Source organism: Mytilus galloprovincialis, chromosome 4 (assembly GCF_965363235.1).
Source record: "Mytilus galloprovincialis chromosome 4, xbMytGall1.hap1.1, whole genome shotgun sequence".
NCBI lineage: Eukaryota > Metazoa > Mollusca > Bivalvia > Mytilida > Mytilidae > Mytilus > Mytilus galloprovincialis.
The window spans coordinates 98,896,851-98,923,060 of NC_134841.1; the positions used below are offsets into that span (position 1 = coordinate 98,896,851).

Genomic DNA, 26,210 nt, shown 5'->3' on the forward strand with positions numbered 1-26,210 from the left:
ATGTTTGGTGAAATAAAATCATTCAAAGGGAAATCGATCCCAAAGAAATGCCTGTTGTTGATACTCAATATATTCTTTCTAATGGCATTATGTAATACTGTTCTACTTTTACTTATGTTTATCATAAATTATACATACGAAATTCATAGAGGTATGTGCTTTATATTAAGAAGATAAATATGCTGAATAACAAAATTGCAATGTATCTTGTCCATAACAAATTAGAGTGTTGATGTCAGGTTTATAGTGGCCATGATCTGTTTTCTGCTCTTTGGTCGGGTTGTTGTCAATTTGATACATTCACAAGTTTTCAAGCTTGCCAAGACTGACGCCAATTTTGGGCTTGACATTTATGACGTAGACATTTGTTTATTGTTGAAACCGTATCTTAACCTTTAGATATTTTTATTTATTCGGTTATAATAATGTATCATTACGTACATACCCACATCTCTTTTTATTACGTATATACCCACATCTCTTTTTATGATGTTTATAAATGAAATTCCACAATTATTGATTTTGAAAAGCAATTTGATAGATATAAGAATAAGAGGTATGAGTACCAATGAGACAATATTCTCCATCCAAGTCACAATTTAGAAAAGTTAATCATTATAGGTCAAAGCATGGTGTTCAACGCGTAGCCTTGGCTCGCACCGAACAGCAAGCTATACAGAACCCCCCAAAAATACTAGTGTAAAACCATTCAAACAGAAAAACCAACGAATTTATTGTTAAGTTAGTAATTTTTCTTGTATGTAATATGTATGGAATATTTGCCACTGTACGTTACAGAAACAGCTAACAATTAATCACCCTGTGTATGCATACATTCCAGAAAGGCCAACACTTAAAATAATAAACTGAGAATAAATAATATTTTAGTTTATTTGTTCCTCGTGATTAAAAGATTTAAAAAAAAAAAGAGGAAGATAAAAGATTGATTTGGTCCCAGTTGTCCGAGGACTGCAATTATCATAAGGCGGTTTTTTTTTTTTCTAAATTAATTTAAAACGATATGATTTAGTTATTATGTGTATAAAAGAAATATGAAGTTTCCCAGAAGGATTCGGTCACTCAAGGATGCAATCTGTAAAACTAACTATAATAACAGTTTATCTATGGCTATAAAAATAGAGGTTTAACCATTTTTATTTGCATAATAAAAAACGCTAACAGTGCTAGGCGTGGTAAAAAGACTTGCATTTGTATTTTTTACCTAAATTTTAATTATAATCTTAAGTACAATTGTTGTACTTATAAAATACACAAGTCCTACCGTCCTATCATAAAGTTCGGTAATCAAAGTGTAAATATTCAAGTCACCGAAGCATATTTAAAGGGGTGCTTAGAATCTACAAAGCAGTTACGTCTAGAGGTTTTTCGTTAATTGGAGAAGTGCGCGTGTGTCTGTGTAAAAACTTGTTTCTTGTTTCTGGCAAACTTTTCGTAATTTTGTAGACTGGACAATTAAGAGTCTAAAATATCGTATTATTTCAACCTCAATACTGACTTCATATAAAAGGAGGCTTATTTATCAATTAAAGATTTTAATGTAAGAAGAGCTATATGCGAAATGAGAATAAGTGCTCATGATCTTCGAATTGAGAGAACTCAGCGTCAATGTCATCACTGCTTATCACATGGATCAAATTCTATTGAAGATGAGACTGATTTTTCAGTAAATTGTCCTTTATATAATGAACAGAGGAAATTGTTATTTGATAAAGTAAACACTTTTTATTCTAATTTTAAAGAACTACGTAATGATAAGAAATATTTCTTGCTGTTCATAAATGAGCATTTACCAACTTTCATGTGCCTAGGAAATTACATTATTAAAGGTTTAGAAATAAGATCCAGATGTAAACAAAATATATGAGATAATAATTGATTATTTATGAGATTTGATGTAAAGGTTATGTAAGACACATGTTGTGTTAGGCTTTGATTCTGTTCATAACATTATAGTATGGTGTTAAATTTCTGTTTTGCTTTTTTCCAATCATACTGTGCATGATATTGTTGTAAAATGATGCCCTTTATGGGTTCTTGATTAAATTTGATTATAGACACTTCTAGGTCAGGGTAAGACGAACACTGCCAGACAGAAATGTATGCCTTACAATCTTTTCTAAAACCAATTATAGTTGACCTGTTCTGTTGCTAAAAGTATCTGAGAAACAAAACAAAACGCTGCTTATTTCTTAATCGATTGTTGGTTCATTTACGTCCAGTGGCAAATATTTCAGCATGTTCAGGACCAGAACAAATCAACAATGAATACAATAGATAAGTCTAGTATTAAATGTCGTTCAGAATATGAATTTGAAGCATTATACAAATGTATTATGATTTACGATCCCGGATTTATGATGCTGTGATCAGCTACTCACATATTGTGACTGTAGTTACAGGCGTAACAAAAATCACTGACACAATACTTTGGGAGGGATAGCATATCATCCCCAAAAGTTTTAAGGCAATATTCATGGATTTATGTTAAACTGTTTATGAACATCATGAACCTAATTATAACTGCAATGGAACAGTGCAATTCCTATCATTGTCATGTAAAACAGACTTTGTTCCTTGTCAATGCAATCATTTTGGAAGGAGTATACAGAGGTATAATTAGCTGTTTATTTTGGAAGGAGTATACAGATTGTATCTTGGTATAATTAGCTGTTTATTTCATATCATAGCCATCTAACTTTCCATTCTTTCCAACCATTTAGTGTTGCACTTAGAAAGTCAAGCACAATAAATCAGGAACCTCTATCCTTTGTTCGTCTAGTAGATTTTTAAAATTTTGGTTACTTTGTATGTTTCGAAGTTTAGTGTGGGGTACATTTTGCTGAACAAGTATAAAATTGAGAATTGAAATGGGGAATGTGTCAAAGAGACAACAACCCAACCATAGAGCAGACAACAGCCGAGGCCACCAATAGGTTTTCAATGCAGCGAGAAACTCCCGCACCCGAAGGCGTCCTTCAGCTAGCCCTGGTTGATTATGGGTTCTTCTCCCTGCATTAAAGACCTATTGGTGGCCTTAGACTGTTTTTTTTTTGGTTGGAGGGTTGTTAATTTGACACTTTCCATGTTTCATTCTCTATTCTATGTATATCTAAACATACCGTACATTGACCTATAAAGTCTACTTTTATAAATTGTAACTTGGATAAAGAGTTGTCTCATTGGCACTCATACCACATCTTCTTATATCTAAATACTTGTACATCATGTTACTTTTTTTTGTACATGTAGTATTTTCAAGATACATGTATTTTACATTGAAAACTGTTCTTTTTTCTGTTGTCTGAAATTTCAAAAACTGACCCAATTTAACAGAGACTATTAACAGATAAGTTTCCGTACACAGAAGGATGAATAAAGCACAGGTAAATGCTTGTTGGAAGTTTTTAAAGTAGTAAATTACAAGCATTACAAGATAAAACCAAATAAACAAGATACAAGGCTTGTACGCTCAACTAGTAAAATAATATTAAAGTCTGAAATACAAATAATTGTACCTATTTCTACAACTGCTTGAAAAATGTTGTAAATGTTGAAATAAACCATAAAATCTTTTTAAAATGTTAACATCAAAATTTTGTTATTAAGCTGTGATAATTTAAACATGGAGTTTTTCAATTTGCAAGTTTTTTGTTAAAAAAAAATGGAAAGATTTTAACGCCAAATATTCCTGGAACCAACTAAATGTGAAGAAATTATTGTGACGTTTTTGAGCTGGCTAAGCGAGCAAACTTCAAAAGACTGAATTCCAAGTTTGTGGAAAGTTAAAGTTTATACCAAGGGAAATAACTTTTGTATGCATGGGGAAATAATTTAAAACAGAAAAAAGGTCATCTGAAAACTGTTATCTTTTCTTACTACTTTTTAAAAGTTATCTGGTCTAAATCAATGCATAATTTGTTTACTGGCCAGTATATGTGCAAATTAAAGTTTGAACAATTAATCATTTCTGATACTTAAGGAATATATACATTTGTGAAGGATTTAGGGCAATTTAAGGCAAGTCTATATCTTTCTAATTTGCTGGAACATATACACATAAAACTACCAGTACTATTTCAGCTTGTTTTTTAAAATTAGTGGGACTATATTTTCTCTAGTATTAACCTTGAAATTATACATGGTAACAATATATTTACATGTTTCACCTTGTCTTAGCTGCTAATTACATCCTTTCTTTTGTTGCAAGAATTTCTTATAAACTACTGATGGAAATGTTTAACGACCTTGGCTGTCTTTACAGCCCTCAAATGGTCAGTTGTAAAATATCAGATCATTTTTATATTTATGCACATTTCTTCTGTTGAAAGATTCGAGGACTATGAATCAATGCAATGATAAACACTTTTAAAAAGGTAAAATTTTATTAACAAACAATAAACTCTTAAAAGCCCCTATAAAATGTAAATGTTGATTTCTGTTTAACAGTCAATCCCATTTTGAAGTCCGTACACGACTTTCTAAAGTACCATCAGGGTTTACAGCCACGTAACTTTTCTTCCTATTACTGTCCGTCACATTCATGTAAACAATATATGATATACATCCAATCAACATCACTGATCCCATAGACATGGTAAATTTATTCTGAAAAAGAATAAAAAAAGTTGTTAGTTTTTGTTGAGCCGGCCTGCAACTTTTGTTGCAGAAAGCTCGACATATGGATAGTGATCCGGCGGCTTTATATTAAAGCTTTATATTTTAGAAGGTGGAAGACCTGGATGCTTCGTACTTTGTATATAGATGCCTCATGTTACGAAGTTTCCGTCAGTCACATGTCCAATATCCTTGACCTCATTTTCATGGTTCATTGACCACTTGAAAAAAAAGTTCAGATTTTTTGTAATTTTGAATTCTCTCTTATTATAAGTAATAGGATAACTATATTTGATATGTGCGTACCTTGCAAGGTCCTCATGTTTGTCAGACAGTTTTCATTTGACCTCGACCTCATTTCATGGATCAGTGAACAAGGTTAAGTTTTGGTGGTCAAGTCCATATCTCAGATACTATAAGCAATAGGGCTAGTACATTCGGTGTATGGAAGGACTGTAAGGTGTACATGTCCAACTGGCAGGTGTCATCTGACCTTGACCTCATTTTCATGGTTCAGTGGTTATAGTTAATTTTTTTTGTTTTGGTCTGTTTTTCTCATACTATATGCAATAGGTCTATATATATAGCTACTATATTTGTTGTATGGAATGATTGTAAGGTGTACATGTCTAGCGGGAAGATGTCATGTGACCTTGACCTCATTTTCATGGTTCAGTGGTCAAAGTTAAGTTTTTGAGTTTTGGTCTTTTTATCTAATACTATATGCTATAGGTCAACTATATTTGGTGTATGGAAATATTTTATGATCTTTATGTCAGTTGCACAGGTTTTATTTGACCGTGACCTCATTTTCACGGTTCATTGCACAGTGTAAAGTTTTTGTGTTTTGGTCTATTTTTCTTAAATTATAAGTAATAGGTCAACTATATATATGGTGTATAGAAGCATTGTTAGCTGTACATGTCTGCCTTGACCTCATTTTCAAGGTTCATTGGTCTTTGTTTAGTTATCTTGGTTAATGTTAAGTTTATGTGACAGTTGTAATAAAGCTTAGCTTTATACTTAGGACTATCAACATAATATCAATGATTAGTATAGAAGGCGAGACATTTCAGCGTGTGCACTCTTGTTCACTTAATATTTAAAATTAACAAATATTTTTTCCCTAAAAATTTCTGTTGAAAAGAATACCATGCTTTATCATGCAAATTTTGCTTCCATATTATTATTTCTTTCAATATATATATGTCAAATGTTTATTTCTTTCACTCACATGCACATTAATAGCAATCATGCTGCATAGAGGTGAAAATCTGCAAGGTATTTACATTTGTAAAGGTGAACCTATATCTGAATAATTGCATTTGAATAATTCAGATTTTCCTTAAGCCTTTTATTGTACATAACTAGAGCCAGTCAATAGATATAAAAAGACTACATGTATTATAGATTCAACAGGTAGACATTTTATATTAGTAATTAAATCCAATATTTGAAAGTAAAATGCTGTGGCGAACTAAAATTAAAAATCATACAAAGACTAACAACATTGAAAAGTTGGTAGTTCAAATTTTTGCCATGGTTTAGTGAATTATTGTTAGTTTACCAACTGAAGAGGAACACTGTGGGGGATATACAATATGTTAAGTGTTAAAGGAAAATATTCAATCTGAGACTACTGTGTTATAGTAGTCTCAGATTCAATGAATCAATTCATAAATGATACAAGGTTTTGATACTGTTATTTAATATCAATGTGTTTGTTGTTTAAAATTTTAATTATGTTTTGGCTCTGATTTTGACTGAGGCTTATTTTGATATGATATATTTTTTACATGTATTGTAAAGTCTTATTGTTGACTTAATAACTGCAGTCATTGTGCTTGATTTATATATATAAGAGGGTTGTCCATAAAGTTCGTGGACAAGCTGAAGTCTGCCCAAAAATAGCTTTTCAGGTAAATTCTTTTTGTTGATTTGTAATCCTGAACTATATCATAGTTAGGTTATGTCAATATTTGTTCAATTTTAAATGCAAAATAATAACACTTTCTTCATATAAATATAAGCAATAGGAAATCAGAGCATGGAGAAAATATCACATGACATGCAGGCCGCCGTTTGCATATTTTTGATATTTTAAATATCAAAATCAGCCATAAAAAACATGAAACTTACATTGTAACGTCGACCAACAACAGTCACATGTTGTTAAACCTGCTAAATTTGAACGGTCAAAATTTGGAAATGGAGGAGAAATCTTGATTTGAAGCATTGAATCCAGAATCAGCATCACTGAAAAAAAGGGAAATTTGCGGAAAAGGTGGAGCAGTGGGCGGTTATAAAGTTTTGTGTAGACATTGGAAAAACGCCATCAGAAACACACAAATTCTCAAAACAGTCTGAGAAACATGGCAAAGTAAGTCGTTTATTGGTATTCAAGTGGCACAAAAGGTATGGGTACGGAAGAGACAATTTGAAAGCAATGAGCGGAAAGGTAGGCCATCTTTCATGGAATCAGATGCGATAAAAGATGAAGTGTTCTGAACGTTATCAACAGTGAATGGTGACTAACAGTTCTCAAAGTTGCAGACAAATGTGACATTTCTAAGACTTCAGCACACCACATTAAAGCAAATGATTTAAAAATATGAATCATGTAATAATGTTTAAATTGCTAGATGGGTATAGCGACTTTTTACAGCAGAACATTTAACAAAAAGAATGGAATTGTCAAATCAATTTATTAAAAAAGTTTCTCGTGGTGGCATATGATTTCTAGACAGAATAATTACAACCGACAAAAGCTCGTTTCATTACTACGATCCAGAAACTAAACAACAGTTGCCAAGACAAATCCGGCCCACACTTCTTTAAAAACTCATCTAGAAATTGATTTACGTGGATTCGAATGTCTGAAATATTTGTATGACTTAAAAGCAGCAATGGATTTTGCGATATTCCCACATATCAAATCTTTTCTCCGTGGATAAAGGTTCAGTTATTTACCTGAACTTGTACAGGAAGTAATGAAAATAATTTTTAAAATTAAAGCAGAACAGTTTGAAAATTATTTGATGACTGGTAAAAAATGTGTTGCTTTGAAAGGAGACTACGTTGAGAAAAGTTAAGATGTTGACGTCGTCGAACGTCAGAGCGTTGGAAATATTTGTTTGGGTGTTCCGGGTGAGAGTTTCTTATGATTTTTAATTGATGAAAATACGATTATTTAAGCAGGTACTGAAATAAATTTTGTACACTTAATTATAAGTAAATTATGAAATTAGTTATGTACTTGATTTATTTATTTCGGACCGGTTAGTAATATTTTATTGAGATTGTCCTCAAACTTTACAGACAACCCTTGTAGGCCCTGTAATTGGTTTTATTCTTATATAGATTTTTTTGGCATTTACTTAAAGGGTACAAAAAGCTCTGAAGCTGAGATGGTTGTGACCTAAAAATCTTATCAGGTAGGGATTTTTTGCTTTAACTTTAAGGATACAAAAAGCGTCCAAAGCGGAGATGGTCGTGACCTAAAAAACGTCAAATTGGTTAAAATTTCACTGTGTTTTGTCAAACTCTCCTTATCTTGATTCGTCATAGATTTTAAAAAATTATTGTTACCGTTTTGGAAAAAAATTAACGGTATTCGTCAAAATCAGTCGATGATTTTATCCTCTTAAAGAAAGTGAACATTTTATCGTCATACACCAAAAATTATTGTTAACGTCATTTGGCAAGAATTTTTACCATTATTCGTCATGAAGTGTAGGATTTAATAATGTCCCCAATGAAAAAATGTCCACTGGACACATTTTCATAATACTGTCCATGGACAATTTTTACTTATTTAAATATGTCCTGGACATAATTTCCTATAAAAATATGTCCTCATGTATGAAAAAGTGTCCATGAACATGGACATTATTCACTACCATAATATCATGAATATTGTTCAGGGACATTTTTTCACAGGACATTGTGTCCGCCAAGTGATTTCAGTGGCGGATCCAGAAATTTTCATAAGTGGGGGCCCACTGACTGACCTAAGAGGGGGCCCGCTCCAGTCACGCTTCAGTGATTTCCTATATAAGCAACCAAATTTTTTCCCAAAAAGGGGGGGCCCGGGCCCCCTGGGCCCCCCCCCCTAAATCCGCCTCTGGATTTTTTGATATAATTAAAGTATTAAATGATATCCATTGCCCTTATTATTACTGGACGCATTTTAACTTTAATTGCGGACTTTAATTAATTATTACTTTGACATAGAGATTTCTCATTGTCACTCATACCATCCTTATCTTCATATTTATATCTTTTGATATAATTATATACATGTATAATTCAAACTCAAAAAAGTAACAGATGCTGTTCAGTATTATTTTCCTTAGAGGAAACAATTTAATAACATTTACAGTACTACGAAAATGTCTTCTCACTGTTCTGTAGATGGACCATATTTAACAGTTGCTGTAAAATTCTGTCCACTGAGGAGACAATATTTCATGACGATGGACATAATTTATTTTCTTTTGTCTTCTTTCCTGCCAAATAAATATAGTAAAGTTCTTCAGATTTGATTGTACACTTTCTTCTTATTGTTATTCTTTCATTGTCATTGCCATTTGTTGGGAATTTCTCTATATTCACTTCCATTCATTATTTGTTTGTTTACATTTGTATTTTGATAAATTTCTCATCAATCCTTCATAATTTAATTAAAATCCAAGTATAATAAAACTTTTTGATGACATTTGTATTACTTCCCTTGGAGGACACAATTTAATAGCAACTACTATGAAAATTTGTCCTGTGGGTGGACACTATCTCATGAGAATGGACATTATTAAATACCTAAATTCTATGAAAAACTGTCCACATGGACACTTTTTCATAGGACACTATTATGTCTTACAGAACTCAGAAGCAGGGACTTTCTATAACATATTAGTAAAGAAAGTCCCTGCATGAAGTACCCCATTATAACCCTCAGTTAGTGTCGCATGCGCCAGTTGTATTATTATATATGGTAAAACTCTAGTGTTTGTCCCTTCCTATCTTATTGAGACACATATAAAGTGACAAACATGATAAATTATATCAATCACCTGCTTGGCAAACAGTTCAAAATTAACCACTCTGAAGAAAGAGGTTGTTCGAAGAGATCCTAGGCCTTGTGGCTCTTTGGAATTTTTGGCATCTTTGCTTACTTCAGTCCCCATTTTCTTACTTAAATATGCATATATTTAAAGTGTAAGCTTTGACTTTGAGATAATGTTTACTCTCATGGGCGCAGCCATTTTTAAATTACCCGTATGTCCATCAAAATATTTTTTACGTTTACATTACAATAGTTTCATGAAATTTTTATTCACTTTCAAAATAGAAAATCTTGCATCATAATTTTCTAAAAAAATACATATATTCATATATGAAATGTCTATGTTAAAATAGAAAATAAAAACAAAGTATATTACAACTAACCATTTCATAAAAGATAAATGGTATTGTGCACGAATCTGATTTATTTGCTATCTCATAAAATGTCAATTTTTTTTCTGATGTTGTCCTAAACTGTCTGTGGGAGTGTTTGGAGGTTTGGAGAACTAGATATGTTCAAAATATATATATAATTATATAGAAAGCAAACTGCTCAAATAGATAACAAAGTTGTCAAAACAATACACTTATATACTGTCTTTGAAGGTAATGACAAATTATATAGGATACTATACCCTAGTTAATGTTTTATCATTCATGACCAGTAAACAATAGGAAAAACAAAATATAATAAATACGTACTGTTTTTTACATCATATAAAAAAGAAGATGTGGTATAATTGCCAATGAGACAACTCTCCACAAGAGACCAAATGACACAGAAATTTACAACTATAGGTCACCTCCCGGCCTTCAAAAATGAACAAAGCCCATACTGCATCTCTGGGGGGTAGCTGCGGAACCGTAGCTCTTAGGTCCTTATGTTATTCAAATGGTCTAAAAATAACATAATTAAGGAACTAAGAGCTACGGTTCCACAGCTACTCTGGGGAGGGGGGGGGCTTCTTCAATACGTTAAAGTAGAAATCGAACATCTTGAGACTGTTAAATCTTATTGTTACCTTGGAATAACTATTAATTGTTCAGGAAGTTTAAGTCATTCAAAAAAAAGTATTACAGTCTCTTTAGATAATTCCTGTGGTATGCTTGCAAAATTATTTGATACTTTAGTTGTTCCAATAACTCTTTATGGAAGTGAAGTTTGGGGTGTAAGCCAAGTGTTCAAAGATTCAGATCCATTTGAACATTTACATATTAAATTTATTAAAGAAATTTTAGGAGTACAGTGCAAAACAACAAATGTAGCCTGTTTAGCTTAGACAAACAGAACACCTTTGTACTTTAAAATTCAGCTTTCAGCTATAAAATGTCTAAACCACATTGTGAACTCGCCTAACACTTTAATCCATACCAAAATTGAAAGAAACGCATTTGCTTATCCTGTAACAGACAAGAAATTGAGGATGAATACCATTTCTTGGCAATCTGTCCATGCTATAAATCATTGAGGGATACCTATATAATATATACAAAATATTAATAAAAATCTTAATTTCAATTTTATTAAATTGCAGTCCGCTATAACACTGAAGCATTTGACCGCACTTTTAAATAGCAGTCTACCAGTCATAAAAATCACCATAAAGTATATTAATGATTGTTTTTTATTGAGAACATCTGTATAACTTGTATTTCTTTTAATATGCAACCTAATTTTTGTTTGTGTTCTTTTTTTAATTGTTCATGAACATTAATAATGTGTTAACTGTTGATATTTAGTCTTTTTCTTCTTCGCTGTGAATACCACTTTCACTCTTAATATAATTATAATCAATTTAACTATTGTCAATTTATTGTCTTAATTTTGTATGCCATAACCATTTAATGTAAATGTGTTTGTGCTAATAAATATTGTCTATTGTCTATTGTCTTAATTTATAGGATGTGTCTCTGTTACCCCACCCTTTTCATATAATTAAGATTTTTTAAATGTATACCTTTTTATGTATTGCGTAGGTAAAAATGTAACCTTTTCCCATATTGTTTGGGTTTTATGTGGTGTAATGGTCTGTAATGTAAGAGTGGAATACCGAAGTGCCAAAAGAGAAAAAATTGTTGATACAAAACTGCCAGGAACACCACGAAAGATGATTTTGTTGACCTTATCATATATTTCTGATAGTTTTCCCGACCTATTCACATATTTTCAAGCTTGTGAAGTCCACCCCCCCAAAAAAAACCAACAAAAACAAAATACAAACAGGTGGCATTGTGAAAGACAGTCCTTTATTTGGAACAACTTTTCTAAAAGAGGGCTCCAATTATATATCCAAAAGATATAAGTTCAGGAATATTACAAAAATTCATGGACATGTTTTGACACTTTAAAATTTAAAACCAGATAGATATATAATATAGTAAAGTTCTTTGGCAAAAGTTTCTTCAAATAATATACATATTTGCTCATTTGTACTAAAAAGTGGATTTTACAAAAAAAAGTGTTTAACACTTGAAATGTATACATGTAAGTACCCCTCATAAAGGAATAGTCATTATATTGAGGGGTTGTTCCCAACCTGATAATGTTTTCTGTATACATTTGTACATGATGGTAGCATGTCCATTTGCCCAAATTCTTAATCACTATTATGTTGTGTTTTATTATTGTGGTGATCATGTCACAATATTATAACATATAATATATAAGGTTAAATTTCATAAGAACCATGAGAACATTTAAAGAATTTATATATATATTGTATTTATTTGGAAAGGAAAAAAAATATTCACATATGTTACAAAGTTTTTACTTTGATGATTTAAACCACCAAAGCTACAGCAGGTGTTTTATATAAAGTTACAAATTATGTACTACTTGGTCAGATAAATAGCCAATTGTCATGCCCCTTCTTTCCAACATGCACGTAGACGACTAAGGGGCTATATATCTAACCTGTAGTCACATGAATCTAACCAGCAATAGACAAACGACCAATAGATTTTAAAAATATATAAATGTATGTTATTTTTATGCCCCACCTACGATAGTAGAGGGATATTATGTTTTCTGGTCTTTGCGTCTGTTCGTCCGTCCGTTCGTTTGTCAGTCGTTCGTTTGTCAGTCGTTCGTTTGTCTGTCTGACTTTTGACCCCAATTTCACAGTCCACTGAACATAGAAAATGGATGTGCCAGTTTCAGGTTAAAGTTTTTGGTCAAGGTAGTTTTTGATGAAGTTGAAGTCCAATCAACTTGAAACTTAGTACACATGTTCCCTATGGTATGGTCTTTCTAATTTTAATGCTAAATTATATGCTTTACCCAATTTCACGGTCCATTGAACATGGAAAATGATAGTGCAAGTGGGGCATATGTGTACTTTCTTGTTTGTCCATAATTTTTTTTTTTATTTCTATAGAACTTTTCTCTTTGCAGATTTAAGAAGTATGACCTAAAATGGCACTCACACAACATTTAACAGTAAAAACTTCCTGGACTTCACAAGGGGATATTGATAGTTTGTTGGGGCATTATGAAAATGAGGAGTAAGTATTTTTTTTTTTGCATTTGCCATTATCAAACTTTTTGAATTGGAAGCTCTGAAGTCAAATGAGGCAAGCCTTATACATTTTGTAGTTCAAATTTTCTCAGTTCTCAGTGTACCTGATTATAAGTCTGTGAATTGTTCCATTTCTATAGTCCACTTTAGAGCTACATTTTGTACATGTATGCCTTTAACTGAAAAAAATGACATTTAATAAAATTGGGAATGGAAATGGGGAATGTGTCAAAGCGACAACAACCCGACCATAGAGAAGACAATGCATGCCTTTATGACGTCATTTACCAGAGAGAAGGGATCACCTGAATCCCTGCAATATTAATGTTCATCAAGCGTCTTAGCGATCATCATTGTGCAGAATAAACTAGAAATAATTTTGTTCTGTAGGTACTTACATGTAATCACAATTCCCTAATGACAGCAGTGCTGAAAGACAATTATAAAAATAGAATTTTATGAATAATTTGTGCAATATAGCATCATATTTTCCCAACCACTTGCTTAACATGGGAAAGGAGGTGATGATGCATGTATACATGTACATGTATTAAAGTATAGATATGGTAAAAAAACAATAAAAAACAGGGACAAATGCGTCTTGAATAATTTATCAAAACAAAAATGAAAAATTTCTCAAGAATTTTGATATATTTCAGAAATGAAGAAAGTACATCAATGAGTGAAGATGAATTATCTCCCATTGTTTTCTCCAGACCAGAGAAGGACAGTGATAGTTGTGTTCTGTATCTGAAAAGTTGTCCAGGAAAAACAGTGTCAGTTAAATACGTAGAAATACTAAGTGATAGGAAAACAGTAGAGATTTACCATAGAAGTGAGGGTTATATGTTTTGTATGAGAGGACAATCTGTAGCTAGTGATGAAGGGGAGATAATCTATAGCTGTTCATCAAAACTGGATTTTACCTGTGATAATATCTCTTTAAAGGTTTGTATCAGGAATAGTCTAATTCTTGAACAGTCATTTTGTGTTTTTTGTCAATTTTAATTTGTTTTTGGCACTGCAATGCCTGTAATATGCTACTTTACATGCTGAACTTGACTCTTAATAGCCTTTCAACACAAGGGTAATGGACTTTATTGTCATGCTCACTAAAATGAATAAAAAAAATCAATTCATAAGAGAAAAAAAAAACAATCACTCTGTTACCTGTTTAAATTGTTACAATTTTTGAATCCAAGGTGTACAAAGTCACCTATCTATAATTAAGATTTTCAATTTTCATTTTCTCTTAATAGACAAAGTTAAATACATGTACATATATGTGTTACTTTTTTTCTTCAGTTTCCAGCAAAGATTGATGTTGATGCTATCAAATTATACAAGATAAAACTAAACATAAGCATTGTTGATAAGGAAGACAGCCCTAGCTTTGGGAGAACCATTGATTTGGAGAAAGTAAAGGATTACTTAGGTGATATTCCTGAAAGTGCCAAAGGTCTTTATAATAGTATGGAGGCATATCAAAAGGTTTGATATTTAAAGTATTACTTTTTGTATATGGCATATGTCATAAGTGTCATCCGATCTTGATTGTTTTGGTGAAGGAAAGGAATAAAAGTATTTTGCTTTCCCATTTTATCCACCATAGGTCAAATGGTGTGATATATAACCATTACTGGTGGTCACAGTCAAACAAGAGAAAAACACATACAGTGTGGCCTGCTATTAAAGGCCCAGAGATGAAAAATGTGAATTGATTTAATCGGGGAATATTAACAGCTTAATATATAACAATACAGTTTCAAAAAAACAGAGCCCTCTTTGTGTTATTAGCTTTTTCTCAAGAATTAATAAAGGTTGGACTATATAATTCATCATTGAATGACTTTAGAAATCATTCTTTGGGACAATGCACATGATGCATGAATAATGAAACTGAACGTAATCAAAACATGGAAACATAAACAAACAATGATAAAATCTCACTAGTGGTTTAACTGCTTGGCATAAATGGCCAACCCTTGGTAAAATCAGTATAAATTCAAGCCCCCCCATGAATCATTCATTATTAGGTCTTTCCACTTTTCTGTGGAAAGACCTATTGTTTTTCTTCTGATTATTTTTTTTTTCTTCCGCCAAATTTTGTTCTTGCGATAAACATTTGTTTCTCAATATGTCGCTTAGATATTTGGTATATGATATCGAACAGTTTATGCGCTTTTGAAATTTACCCTGCGTAACCAAATACTTTTCTTTGTAGGAGTTATCTCCCCAAACACTGTTTTCCTTGTGTCCACGACTCCTTCGCAACTGTAAAAGATTACGACAAATTTATTTTACAAAATTGATTGTTATATCCTTCTCATGATTTGTCCTATTTTGACCGAAGCAATATGAACGCTCCATATGAGAGTTATTTCCCCTTATGCATTTGATATAAGTGATATGCATTTCTATCTTGTAAACCATAAGTGATAGAGGCCTAGGATCTTTTGATTTGAGGTCCTTGGTCCAAAAAAATTAAAATTAGGTCAAGGTCAAAGGTCAAGGTCATATTCTAATTTTTGAATTTGGCTAATTTTCACTCATTTTTATTAACCTTATAAGATATCGACAAATTATTTTGACTAAATTGTAAATTGCGACATGTCGTAATTTAATAATTTTAGTTGAAAGGGTGCGTAGACAATGAATTTGAGTTTTCGCCCCTATCATATCTAAAATCATGTGTAAAGTGATATAACTTACTAACCATACATATTAGAGACCTAGGGTCTTTAGACTTGAGATCCTCAGTTTGTGACCTTAAAATTGAGGTCAAGGTCATAGGTTAATTTGACGTTCTAGATTTTAACCTTTGCTTTAGATTCATATCTATATATCATAAAGCCATATGAACTGACATTTTAGACTGATTTTTAATATTTTAATATCAAAATAGATATTAACTGGTGGAAAGACCTTCAATTGTTCTCTGAACAATTGGTTTTTAATTAAATTAATTTTGTTTTAATATTTTACAGAACCAACAATCCATGACAGCAGCTATGTCAGCAGGAAGTGGTATGAATATGGGAGGTTTAGGAATGATGGGATTGATGTCTGCATTGATGGGAAATTTGAATATGTCTCCATCAGTTAGACTGTCAAATTCTCCCAAACTTGAACATACAAACATTCAAGAAAAAGTTATAAATGATTCTGATGGTCAAAGTTCAACAGAAATAGAATCAGTGACTGCAGATAATATATCAGATGATGTTGGAACTCCATGCAGGAAAGAGGAAAATGGGGAAAAGACAAAATGTGACCCTCCTCAAACATTACCTCAGAAAAGCAGGTTGAGTAATTTATTGAATGGTGTTGAGAGTGGACAAAGTGATTCTGGAATGTTCAGTATGTTAAAGGAAATCTGTAGTACTGTGTCAAAGCAGAGAGATACTCCACAGGAGGATACAGTATTAATTAGGTTTGTAATAAACAAGTTTGTCTGTCAGAACTCAACAAATTAAATAAATGCAACAGTAGTACTGCTGTTCAAAAATCATAAATCTATTGAGAGAAAACAAATCTGGGTTACAAACTTAAACCAAGGGAAACACATCACCAATTTGTGGATGGACCGTTTCTCACATATTTGAAAAAAATTACATCATATGAAAGCATACTCACCAATGCACTGGAGATATTGATTTCTTATGGTGAATTACAATGTAAATGTTTTTAAAATATAATTAACATTGATCTCTGTGGAACCATATTCAGCCAGTCATTTAGGAATCATTTTATATCTTTACAAACAGATTTAAACCTGACATCAAGAAACACTTCTTATCCCTGTCATCATAAGCAATTTAGTCAAGGAACAAATATTGTATTCTAACATTGACACATAATTTGAAGCTTGAAATGAATAATGGTTCATTGAAGGTAAACACCTGTGAAACCTAATTCCCAAACGAAACAAATAATCAAAATATATCTAAAGTAGCAACATACAGTCAACAAAAGACAGGTGCTTGTACAATATGTCAAGCTCTTGTTTATTTAATTGTTCTGTAATTAATTTGACTATTTAGACATGTGGTTTTTTTTTTTTTTTTTGGCCCGATTTATACATTTCTCTTAATTAGGGTCCCGCCATAGGCGGTCCCCTATAGTGATCAGTCTGTCCGTCCATCCGTCCGTCCGTCCATCTGTCCGTCCGTCCATCCGTCCGTCCGTCCGTCCGTAACACTTTGTGTCCGCTCCATATCTAGAGAACCATTATGATTTCATATTTTTTACTTTACATGTTTATTAACCACCACCAGAGGGCGTGTCATGATGTATGTACAACTTCCTAGGTCAAAGGTCAAGGTCAAAAAACTTTGGTTTCAGTTGACAACCCTGTGTCCTGTGGTGAAGATCGTGTCCGCTCTATATCTTGAGAACCGTTATGATTTCAAAGTTTATACTTGACATGTATATGAACCAACACCAGAGGGTGTGTCATAATTTATGAACGACTGCCTTGGGCAAAGTTCAAGGTCAAAAACTTTGGTTTCAGTTGACAACCCCATGTCCTATGGTAAAGATTGTGTCCGCTCTATATCTTGAGAACCGTTATCATTTCAAAGTTTATACTTGACATGTATATAAACCAACACCAAAGGGTGTGTCATAATTTATGTGCAACTTCCTAGGTCAAAGGTCAAGGTCAAAAACTTTGGTTTCAGTTGACAACCCCATGTCCTATGGTAAAGATCGTGTCCGCTCTATATCTTGAGAACCTTTATCATTTCAAAGTTTATACTTGACATGTTTATAAACCAACACCAAAGGGTGTGTCATAATTTATTTACAACTTCATAGGTCAAAGGTCAAGGTCAAAAACTTTGATTTCAGTTGACAAACCCATGTCCTATGGTAAAGATACAATTTTTTAATGCACATTATTCACAGCGGGGCCCACAGAGATGGCTCCCATCCAGGGTTGGCAAAGTATTACCCACCCGGGAAAACCCAGGCGGGAATTCCCGGGTTTTCCCGGGCTGGGCAATACTCCCAGAAATGGGTAATACTGGGTAATACTGGGCAATAAGACTTTTTAAGATTATTTTAACACAAAATAGTAAAGTCTTGTTGTAGTTTCATAGTATTATGGCTAAATATATACATTTTATACAGATAACCATTGAGAGTCATGATCATGTTTCTAGAAGATTGAAAATTCAATTTCATTCTTTTCTCCACTACTTCTATGTAGGCAGAATACAAAATTTGAATATTTTATGATTGTTAATACCTTGTTAATTTCCATGTATTGTTTCAACTATCCAAACTTTAAAAAAAATACATTTTATAGCAGTGTTTATGTGAATTATAAATTTAAATGTCTGCAATCATATTGCTAAATAAACACCCTACAGGGTCAAGTCATTAACCCTTATAGAAATGAAAAGGCTGAATAATGTTATATAAACATATCAATGTCCTAATCTGAATAATTACTTACTAATTAGTGATGTACATATAAATTATACAAAAGTAATTTTTTTCACATTTTCTTGTTAATTCTTAATGCAAGATATATACATTTGAAAAACAAATTCTTTGAATTTATGTTAACAGTTTGACCAATCTAGACGAGAGGGTGATTTAATAGACTTTCAGAAGAGAATTATTGATAAAGGCCTTTTCCATTAATATTTGTGTAATGTGTGCCTACATGTTTACTTGTCTCATAGTTGCAAGAATAGTACTTTTTCAAATGTATATACACTTGTATTATCACTCTCAAACAAGTAAACTAATTTATAAATCAAAATGTGTTTATAAATATCTTAAATGTATTGCAATTGAGTTTGATCACTGAATCCTCTTTAAAATTAAGGCCAGTATTTTATATTACCCAGTATTGCCCAGTATTACCCATTAAAACCCATTAAAACCCGGGTTTTCCCAGTATTTCCCACTGGGCTGGGCAATACTCATAAAACCCGGGTTTTTGCCAACCCTGCTCCCATCTCAATGATATCTAGTTACAACAGGTGTACATGGGACTTATGTTTAATGACAACTGTGAACAAGAGATTTTTAAGGTGGTTTTACAAATTTTTTTTATTTTATTTTTTATTTAAACATTATATATATCACCAATGATAAGTTTAAGTTTTGGTAAAGACAATGGATGGTTTGGGAAAAAAGGAATATAAGATTTTAATCCTTTATCTTAATTGCATGTTTTATCTTATAGTGAAAAGAAAAAAGAAAAAGAAGAAAAAACAACTCTAGAAGATGAATCTGTTGGGTCAGTTATAGAAGAACAGTTACAGAAAACAGAAGAAAGACTTAAACTTTATGTTGATAAACAGTTAACAGAATTAGAAGAGAGATTGAATGAAAGATTAGACAAAATTTTAACTTGTACATGTAAAAAGGATGATGTACAGAAAATTGAAGAAACACTCAAATCAGATTTAACTAAACAATTATCTGAATTAGAATATAGAATGAATGAAAAGTTTGATAAGATATTAAATTTTGTTAGTAAAACTGAGGATATAAAACCTCCCTGAAAACTAATTTGTTGAAAGCATCTGGATTAAGATGACCTGTATTATAATGGATGTGCAAGGAAGGATAAAACTGTAAAATCAACAGTTGGTTCAGTGCAGACTCAAGAATCTGGACAAGGTCAGGCAAATATAAACAAACAAAAAGTAACAGGAATTCAGTAAATATACAAGGAGTTCAATTTGTAACCATATATTTTACCAAAATCAATGCAAATAAAGTGATATGAACATTTTAAAAGGTGTTTAACTTTCAGACACTCTATATGGGATCTTTAATTAGTTTTCGAAAATTGTAATTGAAATTAAAAAGAGAAGCACACTTCAAAACCTTTATAAAAACACAACATGCACCTGAAATTTAAGTCGTGTTTAGAAATCAAAATATTTTGTGAATAAAATGGATTATCATTATATAATTAACACAAATTAAATCTTCAAGGGTAAAATTTTTTTATGGTGTTGCTGTATAATATATTTTCCTGCCAAAGAAAAGCTCTTCAATGTGCCAGGTACAAAGTGGACTTTGAGCAATTATAGATAAAAGAAACAGTATATTTAGTTTATACATCATGTTTCTGTTGATTTTATAGAAACTTCCTTCTTGTGACATTTTGTTAATTAGTGTTACTTATTCATAGGACTTTGGTTAATTTTCATGATTAAACTGCCTTCACATAAAGGTGGTAGGTATATTGATGGTCAAGGTGGTAGGTATATTGATGGTCAGAATAGTCATGATAGTGGAGAATTATGGAAATAAAGAGCAAAAAAATATAGTAGAGAATGATAAACAAAATCCATGAAGAATTAAGAAAAATGGCATAAAACAATAAGGAAAAAAGAAATGAATGACACACCACCAAACCATCTATACTAAGGTCAGATTGACATGAAGATGTGCGATCTGTGACAGAAACAAAATTTCATGAGAGTTGAGAAACTGAGATTTGTAATCAACATAATAATGATGGCCACCAAAGAACTTGAGAAGTGAAAGTTTCAGTTGTTCTTCCTCATAAATTCAGTCAAGTAAATTTTTTTTTTTCACTAAGAGAGCCTCCTGTAAGAGCGATTACCAATGTAATAACAAGTACCTGAGATCACTTATACTGATGTCTGAAAGACTTGTGTCTAAAGAATATCTGAATAATTTAATTTATAGAATAATTCACTAATTACTCTTATCCACCATGATTCACAAACATCTTATGCAGATGGTCAAATGGTAAGTTATTTGGTTTAAGTTGACAAAAAGAAGGTTTCAATAGTCAATTGTATTTAGTTTAAACATATTTATTTATAGTGGATTGGGAAACAAGTTACTCATATTAATCCCTTTCCACTTTGCGGGTGCGAGTGCTGCTTTGTAGCGGCATTACATGTAGCCTGCAATTGTATTTGGTAGGAAGCTAAGCTTTAAATTGTACATCTTGCTTGGATTTCTGAGAGAAGGTTGACTATGCATGTTCTTTGTGGTCGCTGGTAATTTTCTGTTGGTAGTTTGGCTAGATTATGTATGTTTCGTGTTCGACTATCTTTCAATGGTACAAGCCTGATTTGATTTAGGATTGAAGTCGTGCTACCTTGTTTGTTACTGTAGTTGGATGTTATGAATCTCTCTGCTTTTTCTGGACGTTTTTGTGTTTGTCTTGTAAGTATATTTGATTTGGGTTCCATACTGTGCTCGCATTTCCATTGACGGGACTGATTAGTCACTTGCATGCCTTACCTCAGCATGATGATACTAGTTCTATAAGATTTGTTGCATACATCCTCGATGCGTTTTCCCTAATGTAATTTGGTCGCTTCTGGGTATTTTATTCATTTCGAAAATACCAGTTCTATACCTTTCAATGTGTTTTTGAATTATAAGTTCTTTTTTTGTCACTTAGCGTACCGGTAATCATATTTTATTTTTTGTTGGAAATATTTATCAAAGATATCAGGATTATAATTTAATACACCAGACACGCGTTTCGTCTACACAAGACCTATTAGTGACACTGAAATCAAAATAGTTATTTAGCCAAACATGTACAAAGTTGAAGAGCATTGAGGACCAAAAATTCTAAAAGTTGTGCCAATTACGGCCTATGTAATCTATGCCTGGGATAAGAAAATTCTTAGTATTTTGAAAAATTCATACTTTTGTAAAATGACCACATTCTTGATATTTATGTCATCACCGAAGTGCTGACTACGGGGCTGGTGATACAACCACCATAAAAGGATTGGCATCAAAAAAAGAAGTGATAAAAAAGTATTCCCCAAATTTCAGCCCATCTACCTTATAATGTCTGTGTCTTTCTGAAACTTCAAGTATTCTTGACTCTTGTTTAATTCTCTATAGTACACACAGTCGTCTGCCAATTGTCTGCTCTCCAATGTCACATATTCCGCTATGGCCACTAAATTGAACAGAGTTGCAATAAGAACTGTCCCTAGGAACGCCATATTTGTGAATTATGATTTTAAGAGTTTAAAGAGTTAATGCGATACTGTGTCGAATGCCTTTTAAAATCTAAAATAAAAATATCTACATGATGCCGGTTGCCGATGGCACTTGCCAAATCGTGATTGACCTTTACTAGTTGCTATTGTAACGTGTGCACAGGTGTCTATTTCTATTTCAGAATGAGTGGGTTGCCAGTTTGATACTGGATCCAAAATGTTCTTTTTACAAAATATATAACAAATAATCTTTATTCATTTATTAACGTCAATGAACCAAAATATATACACTTGCTATTTGCGTTATCTAATAAACTATTCTACTTACAAATATATACAACTGGTACAAACTTTTCCTCCTGGTACAATAATGTACCGTACAAGTTTACGCACTTGTCCTTGTTCTTTTGGACCTATTTTGCAACTTACAAGTTGGTCACACAGACTCACACTTGTCCAATACGGTACAATACTGTTCAGCTTGTAAATGTATAAGTCCATATTCTAACAGGCACCAACCTGTTCTTTATTACACTAAAGTAATTATATCTAATATATAAGAGAATATAAATGTACCGTGGTCTTGTCTCTCCGTAGACTTATGACAAACGACCCGAGTATATGTGGTGGTGTTTAACGACCTTGACTGGCCTTTCAGCCCTCGCACGGTCGGCTCGGTGCCCGAAGGCGTTTGGTGAGCTTTAAATATTCTGGAGCCATGGGTCAGGAACAAGTAGTGGAGGTCGCAATATGGAGGCCGCCATCTTGGTTTTGGTGAGTAGATTTTGGTTTTTTACTATTTTGTTGTTTTTTTCTTCACTAACGGCTGCTTTCAGGGCCAGTTTGGTCAGCTTGGCAGCCCGCTAGCCTCGATGATGGAGTACTGGTAGATGATCTCGGACGTAGTTCGAAAGATGACAGGAAGCATTATCAGGACCAAAGCCGTGAGGCAGTGAAATGAAGGTCGTATCACCCAACAGCCTAGGATACAGCCCTCGGACGTTAATCGGCATAACACTCCCCATAATACAATGGTTTTGGAGTGCATGTTAACGCGGGTACGCCAACCGCTACGTCTATCTGTACGGCATGGATCGGTTTCTGTCATCTTAAGTAGTAAGTCGTTGATATCTAACTGTAAACCCTCATCGAAGATAGCGGGTAAAGGAGAGCTGGCCCAGCACGTCCGTTCAGCTGTAATGACTGAGACGTGGTTGAATCTAAAACCCGAGTTAGGAATCTCTCCTACTTATAAACACCGATGGAAGCTGTACCATTCTTGAAAGAGGGGTGTTCTGCCGAAGTGCATTGCTACCAGTATCAGAGTTCCCTTTGGGACACCCCTTCACATTGACCTGACCCAAGATTTTCCCGCGAAACATCTTAATCTTTTCTTTGTTTGTTAAAGTATTATACAAATGTATAAAATGAGGCTTCTACCGAACTGTAACTAATGTAAACAATCTAACCTTAGATACGAAATCATCACACTATAATGTGCTGCTTCCTGAAAGCATGTTGCCTGTTGATGAGAATGTTGTTCTTTTCGAAATGCTGCATCAAATTTGAGCAAATAATACTCTTCATAAGTTTGCATAAAATGAATGTGAGAGAGACCAGTCTGTAATTTCTTTGAATTAATCTATCGATTTTTTTCTTATTTTTCTTTCTTAAATAGTTGGTAGATGTTGGCGCTCAGTTTTCGCTCAACGGTTGATGTTATTTTGTCTTTTCATTATGATTTCGACTTCCTACTGGACGGGGGTGATTTTTCTCATTTTGTCTACACCGCTTAGTAAGTCTGGTATTATATAGATTTGTACTCCGATCTTGCGATTTTGTTAAAAAAATTTCTAAATCTAGACTGCAGAAAATTATTCAATAATGGTTATATCTTGCGATTGACATGGTGCTTGGGTCAATTTTGGTTTTTGTTGAGCGACTTTATTATTCGATACATAAGCCTGCAGCTCGAATCTTTTCCATCTTATACCATTGATTTTTATAGAACCCATGTTTATGTTATTGAAGTTTCTATACTTAAACTATTTTCTACTTGTGTAGGTTGTTTTGTCTTCATCACGAATTTGGTAAGGGTTGCCGTTTTCAATTCTAGATAAGGTGTTTGAAAATAATGTCGATAGGTTGGCTTAAACAATTGTGTCACAGGTATGACAAATCTAAGTACAGTTGGGTGCTAGTATAACTTTATATTCCTCGTTTGCTACTGTTGCACATAAAGTATATGTATCCAAATACTTCATTTGTCGCATTCGATGAAAAGATAAAATATAAAAAAGAAGATGTGGTATGATTGCCAATGAGACAACTATCCACAAAAGACCAAAATGACACAGACATTAACAACTATAGGTCACCGTACGGCCTTCAACAATGAGCAAAGCCCATACCGCATAGTCAGCTATCAAAGGCCCCGATAAGACAATGTAAAACAATTTAAACGAGAAAACTAACGGCCTTATTTATGTAAAAAAGTGAACGAAAAACAAATATGTAACACATAAACAAACGACAACCACTGAATTACAGGCTCCTGACTTGGGACATGCACATACATAAATGATGTGGCGGGGTTAAACATGTAAGCGGGATCCCAACCCTCCCCTTGCCTGGGACAGTGGTATAACAGTACAACATAAGAACGAGTTGGTTGACCGTTATGGATTATCCGTTTCACAGATGATAGCGGATTAGTTCCTTATGTCATAACTACAATTCTGTTCCCTTTCACGAATGTGATCTACCGAATTAGACTCATTACTGAGTTTTTACTTACATGAGTAACACGACTGGTGCCACACATGGAGCAGTATCTGCTGCTGATTTTGAGTTGCAGGAGTTGAAAAGCAATCGACCATTTTAGAAAACGTTTTTTTTTTTTACTTTCTACAGGTGGGTCGGAATCAAACAAGGGCTTACATCTGCAAGGGGTCATAGTCATAGTCACCGGAACTTCACCACAACAAGACAGGAAATCATCTATAGAATTCAAAGGAACTGTGATATGCTTAGAAAAGTTATAAAAAAATATATAGCATAAATCTATTTGTTAATCTGCTTAAAAAAGAATCTTCTCAAATTATCAATTATCGAGCATGTTGAGTGTTTGCCGAAGACCAGCAATTTAAATTTTAGGGATATTTTACTGTTTTCTTTAAAAAGGGGGGGGGGGTATGGGATCCTGAGGTAAATAAATTTAAATCCCGACATCCCGAATTTCGAAAAAAATAATTCCCGGATCCCGAAAGGGTCCAACCCGAAATCCCGATCTTAAAAACACCCGATCTCGGAGTCCCGATAAAAGTCATATCCCCTTCTCTAGGGTTTACACTAACGGATGAAATATTCTGTTAGTCGTATCATAAAAAGTCAAAACAGTCGTTTCACAAAAAAATCTTACGAGTAAAATTTTACTGAATTATGTAACACTTATTTAAAACTTTAGTAGAAAGATTGTTTTTGTGCAGCACTCGCACCCGAAAAGTGGAAAGGGCCATATAAGTTGCTAAACTTGTTTCCCAATCAACTATAAACAAATATGTTTAAACTAACTAAAAACGGACATGGACGGACGTCTAACGGACATGAACGGAATGATAAATGTAAAACAAACGGCAAAAATAATGATGAAAAACAAATACGATATGTACAGCAACAAACGATAACCACTGCCCTGAATTAGGAACACTTAAAAAAAAAAACATTTGTTAAATCTTTCATTGATTTTTCTATAATTCACCAAGTGACCAAATGTCATTTCATATCTAAGAAGAATATTTTTTTAATTTCTATTTCAGAAAAAAATGAAGTCTATTTTTCCCATTTCAAAAGGTTACACATTTAAGGTTGATACGAAAACAAACTATAACTATTTGACAAGTTAACATTATATTATGAGTGCAACGGTATATATATATCAATGTTACCAAGTGCTCCAAGTCCAAACTTTACTTTGAAGTACAGATTTCTTCATGACAAGTAGAAATATTATTTACAT

At 32.8% G+C, this 26,210-nt stretch overlaps 1 protein-coding gene across 1 annotated transcript; it reads left to right on the forward strand.

Annotated features, from left to right (window-relative positions):
• Positions 1-10,178: 10,178 nt before the first annotated feature.
• Positions 10,179-19,979, forward strand: LOC143073576 (uncharacterized). The gene is made up of 6 exons (XM_076249214.1): positions 10,179-10,305; positions 13,094-13,203; positions 13,877-14,165; positions 14,523-14,708; positions 16,205-16,650; positions 19,420-19,979. The coding sequence occupies exons 2-6, from the start codon at positions 13,115-13,117 to the stop codon at positions 19,739-19,741; spliced, it is 1,332 nt and encodes a 443-aa protein (XP_076105329.1). The 5' UTR covers positions 10,179-10,305; positions 13,094-13,114; the 3' UTR covers positions 19,742-19,979.
• The last annotated feature ends 6,231 nt before the right edge of the window (positions 19,980-26,210 follow it).